The 4838-nt window shown below is 33.8% G+C and overlaps 1 protein-coding gene across 2 annotated transcripts; it reads right to left on the reverse strand.

Annotated features, from left to right (window-relative positions):
* Nucleotides 1-230: 230 nt before the first annotated feature.
* On the reverse strand, nucleotides 231-4497 carry G6PD6 (glucose-6-phosphate dehydrogenase 6). 2 transcript variants are annotated; one of them, XM_079086329.1, is made up of 15 exons: nucleotides 4350-4497; nucleotides 3659-3996; nucleotides 3358-3424; nucleotides 3057-3243; nucleotides 2797-2954; nucleotides 2629-2697; nucleotides 2471-2529; nucleotides 2334-2370; nucleotides 2135-2206; nucleotides 1613-1760; nucleotides 1408-1503; nucleotides 1257-1327; nucleotides 1059-1174; nucleotides 886-931; nucleotides 231-724 (listed from the first exon to the last, which is right to left on the reverse strand). In XM_079086329.1, the coding sequence occupies exons 2-15, from the start codon at nucleotides 3910-3912 to the stop codon at nucleotides 557-559; spliced, it is 1548 nt and encodes a 515-aa protein (XP_078942455.1). In that variant the 5' UTR covers nucleotides 3913-3996; nucleotides 4350-4497; the 3' UTR covers nucleotides 231-556. The 2 variants fall into 2 exon arrangements, with proteins under 2 accessions (XP_078942455.1, XP_078942456.1); XM_079086330.1 differs by having other exon boundaries at nucleotides 4244-4477.
* Between the last annotated feature and the right edge of the window lie 341 nt (nucleotides 4498-4838).

Raw genomic sequence — 4838 nt, forward strand, 5'->3', positions numbered from 1 at the left:
GGCAAAATAGTCTTTTTAGGTAAGACAGGTACCACACGTGTAACAAAAACAAACAGTAGGGACCTTCCGAGTTAAAAAAATAAGTTAGGGGCCAAACACGCAAATTACCCTAAACCATAGGGACCATTCGTGTAATTTACTCTATGATTTTCGACGATTGATTCATTGTTAATTATTGTTCTCTATTGAACCTAAAAGCATATAATTAATGGCTTTCATGACATTATCCCTTTGAAAAAAAATTCTCAATCATCTCCATAACACATTTCCTACAATCAAATTCAATACATAAGTTGTCCAATTAGTTAAACAAAATATCAATAAACCAACTCAACTCAACCCAACCTGTTTTAACCCATTTATCCAACATCATCAAAACATGACTTTCTCACACCCCCTTATTGAAGGATACAAACCATGGTGTATTTGGAGGTAGAAAAAAAAACCCGCAAAGAAAGGCTACAATCTACATACATACGTGTTATATAATATAACGAACACCATGTCGTACTTATTCCACACAGTAACACCACGCACCAGCATCCGGAGAATCAGTCTACAAAGTCGGAGGTATCCATATGTATCCATGGGTTTGAACAAACCCGGCTTTCTCAGCCAATTTATCTGCTCCTTCAGGGCCTCTGCTTCCAGGCTTGTATGGCACTGATTTCACTTCCCCTCTATCGATTTTGTGCAGAAGAGGCGTAAATATCTCCCATGCTGCCTGTTGTGTTCATTCAATCCAAACAAGAAACTAAATTCAGGATGAATTCGTAACAAAATTTTGAAATCCGGGCCAAAAGTGTAAATTTCGGACCAAATTTGTAGTAAAATTTAAAATCTGGGCCAAAAGTGTAAATTTAGTTCATGATTGTATTTGTATACCTTTAGCTCGTCTCTGCGAACAAAATGTTGTTGATCGCCTCTTATTCTGTTAACCAAACACCAATTTTGTTAAGCTTCTAGAAACAAACATTTTTTAGTATGTTTTGTAAATATTAAGGTTTGGTTGATATTGGAATAAAAATTGAATATTTTAAATTAAAATTAAAGCTTACGTGTCAAGAATCAAACGTTCATAAGCTTCTGGAATGATGGTTTCTTGATATCGTTGCCTGTAAGACAAGTCTAATTCACTCTGAACTGTGTGCATCTCAAGTCCAGGTTGCTTCACCTACATTCAAAATTACGTTAATACCCCTACTTCACAACCATCCAAAATTACATTAATACCCCTTCATCGTTTATTTACTTACTGTTAGCTTCATGTACATGGCCTCTGAAGGTTGTAGTCTAATGACAAACTCATTTCTGCCTTGCTTTTGACCTGAATAAATAAAAATATAAAAATGAAAATTTTGATATAAAGGACATCCAAAATTACATTAATACCCCTCTTTCACATACATTTATATATGTCGCCAGGAACATCCTTAAATTGCACACGAATCTCTGCCTTCCTTGAATTCAATGCTTTTCCTGCCTTCATAATAAAGGGAACACCTGCAACATGTCAATTGTCATAATGTTATATACAGAATTAAAAATTAAACGAATTATAAAATAATAATTAATATAAAATATCAAATATAAAATATATTTATTTTAATACCTTCCCATCTTTCATTGTGGATCCTGAGAACCATGGTGGCAAATGTGGGAGTGTTTGAGTTGTCTGGAACTGTGGGATCATCTCTATAACCTTCATATTGTCCAAGCACAACTTCATTGTCTTCAATTGGAAGAACAGATTGGAGAACCTGATTACATAAGCTCTCTATGTTTATTTTCATGAGGGGCATTTCCGTCTTTTTGACAAAGATCAAAATCGAATCCCTGTCCCACCTTTTTGGGTGGAATATAAGATTGCAAATTTTGTTCCATTGACTGGATTGGACTGAACAAGCTTTGTAGGCTATTTTCAATGATGAAGGGCATTTTCGTCTTTTTCATTTACAAAGAAAAAATCAAGAGGGAGTCCATGTCCCACCTTTTTGTGTGGGAGTAAAAATTGAAAATTTGTCCCGTTGACATCAGAGGACTAGAAGCTTTGTAGGATTTGGAGGGCATTTACGTCTTTTGCACATATAAATTTTAACAAAAAGGTTTAATTAATAATTAATTAATTATATACCTTCACTTTCTCATCACGAACATGCTCAGGCTTTAAAGAAACAGGTTTCTCCATAGCAACTAGACAAAGCACCTGTATTTACAAACAAATATCTTTTTTACATTTTTTTTTATGGGGAAACAATGATAAAAGTTTATGCTTTGAATTTGATTTTTAAATTTTAAACATCTCAAGAATAAATTTAATCTTCTTTTCTTACCTGTAATAGATGATTCTGAATGATGTCTCTGATAATACTGTAAAGAAGAACACAAAGAAGTTAATATTTTCAATGTGTGGATTATAAATTTAATAATTTATAATATTACTATAAAATGAACAAAATAAAATTATTACCCATATTGATCGAAATATCCACCACGCCCTTCAGTTCCAAAATCCTCTCTAAACACAATCTAAAAGAAAATTTTCATAAAAAAATTAGAATCTAATGAATGAAACTACACTTTTGATTTCATAATTCATATTAATAATGGTTTACAAGATTATCTCACCTGAATATTAGAAATGTTGTCACGATTCCATAGGGGCAAGAAGAACCGATTTGCAAAACGAAGCACCATCTACAATTTTATTAAAAGAAAAGTTTTAAGGAGAAAGAATATTTGAAAAGATTAAAAAAGAAAAATTGGGTAGTATTAGACTTTCAGTGTTGTTATTACCAAGTTTTGCACCAATTCTTTTCCTAAATAATGATCAATACGATAGATTTGTGGCTCTTCAAACAGTTCTCCAATTTGGGCACTGAGTTCTTCAGCAGATTCCAAATCCTTTCCAAAAGGCTTCTCAACAACAATTCGAGTCCATCCACCAAGATCAGCTGCAAAATAACAATAACTTTCATAAATCCAATTGACACATATGATATATACTACATCAAATTGCATTAGATACAATGGGATTAGGGATTAGGGATAAGTACATTTATTCATGCAATAACTCTTGATCATTTTGCAGACTGGTGGATAAACAGAAGGAGGAAGGGCAAGGTAGAAGAGTCTTCTTGATGATCCTTCTGTACTGTTTTTTGATAGTTCATACTCAGATATTGCCTTGTCTAATGATCGAAAACCCTCTTCAGTATCATAAGCACCAGCTACATATTTGATCTATACAAGAAACCAAAGGTTTTCACTTTTCACATCTTGAACAAAAGTTCTGTTTTCAATGGAATTGAGGGAGTAGAAAGGAAAAAACAATATGTTCAGTTATTCAGTACTTACCAATTGCAGAAACTGGCCTACATCTTCCTCATGTGTGCTTTCAAAACCTTTGCATGGTGTAAGATATCTGAAGTATTAGATAGAATGAGTAATAAGTACTAAAGTACACAGAACTTTTAGGAAGTGAAATATTAGATCTCGCATGGTGAAACAAGTTGGTAAAATGAATGAACAATGAGAAAGTGGAAGAGGAGAATGTCTTAAACTGAAATGCATGCATCGTTTATGATGCGCAGATGGAATTTGATCTATCCTACTTGTGATTCTACTGAAGATATGGTTTTTTTGAAGAAAATCTCACCCACGAATGCGATCTCTCAAGTCGTTGTCTGAAATTTTGGTTCTGGCATAGCCGAAGATATGAACATCGTGCGATTGAATAAATCCCTGACGATAGAGATGAAAGAGTGCAGGAAAAGTCTTCTTCTTCGCAAGATCACCAGAAGCCCCAAGCACGATAATCGAGAGACATCCAGTTTCAGGCTCATACTCACTCACCAGAGCTTCGTTCTTAAGAGGAGCTCTGTTTTCAACAGACCATTGACCTGATCCCATCTCTATAACTTGTAGTAGAATTCCTCACAAAATTCCAAATCAAGCTTAGCTTCACTGTTCCACCTCTACTCTGTGTATCAAATTCTATAAAAGAACAAAAAGACAAATGAGAAGAAAAGCTACAGATTTACCTCAAATCGTGTAAAAGTACAGATTAGCAGAGTACAATAGATCAATGACTAACACTGAACAAACTTAGCAAACCCTAAACTGTTCCCCCAACAATCAGAAATGGTAGGTAAGATAAAAAAAAACGAACAACAGATCTAGATTCCAGACTACAATCTAGATCAAAGAACATTACTCGATGAAAAATTTGGTTTACATTTACCTGATCACAGACCGATATAAACTAAGAATCACTACAATACGAGATCGGGAATCAATCAAAAACCAAAATTCAGATTAGAGTAACGGAAAAAAACAGCATGAAGCACCTTTTTGAGAGAATTGGTAGGTAACTACTGGCGTTTTGTTCTTCTGGTGTTGCTGATAACTGAAGCCAGAAGCTATAAAAACATATAAGACCTTTCAGAGACTATTGTAAAGAGGTGCTCAACAACCACCAAACTATGGAATATTGGAGTTGGAAATCGTTGAATAAAAATTTTAGTCGTACTTTTCTGACTTTTCCGTCAGCCGCCGTGTGCGTTGACGTCACACGTGTCCCTCGCTGTTTATTTTAATAGATATTTTGGAACAGGAAAATTTAAACGGCTGTTGATTGATTTGTTGATATTTCTACAATTAGCCAATTTAGATTTATGATAAACAGAAAGTAATAAATAAATAAATAATGTAGTTAAGTTTTATTTGAAGAATAAAGTTAATTTGAATTTAATGTATACGTTTCTATTTGGGAGTTAATGACATATACGTGAGTTTATGATATTGTTCACCTATAAATTGAGCGTTTCATGTTTTTA

Source organism: Lactuca virosa, chromosome 3 (assembly GCF_052849685.1).
Source record: "Lactuca virosa cultivar CGN04683 chromosome 3, Lactuca_virosa_CGN04683_v6, whole genome shotgun sequence".
Taxonomy (NCBI): domain Eukaryota; kingdom Viridiplantae; phylum Streptophyta; class Magnoliopsida; order Asterales; family Asteraceae; genus Lactuca; species Lactuca virosa.

Coding starts and splice junctions, on each gene's coding strand:
- G6PD6 (XM_079086329.1), bottom strand. CDS start 3,912: ATGGGATCAGGTCAATGGTCTGTTGAAAACAGAGCTCCTCTTAAGAAC. Junction 3,425..3,658: donor TTGAGAGATCGCATTCGTGG/GTGAGATTTTCT, acceptor CTAATACTTCAG/ATATCTTACACCATGCAAAG. Junction 2,207..2,333: donor TTCAGAATCATCTATTACAG/GTAAGAAAAGAA, acceptor TTGTAAATACAG/GTGCTTTGTCTAGTTGCTAT.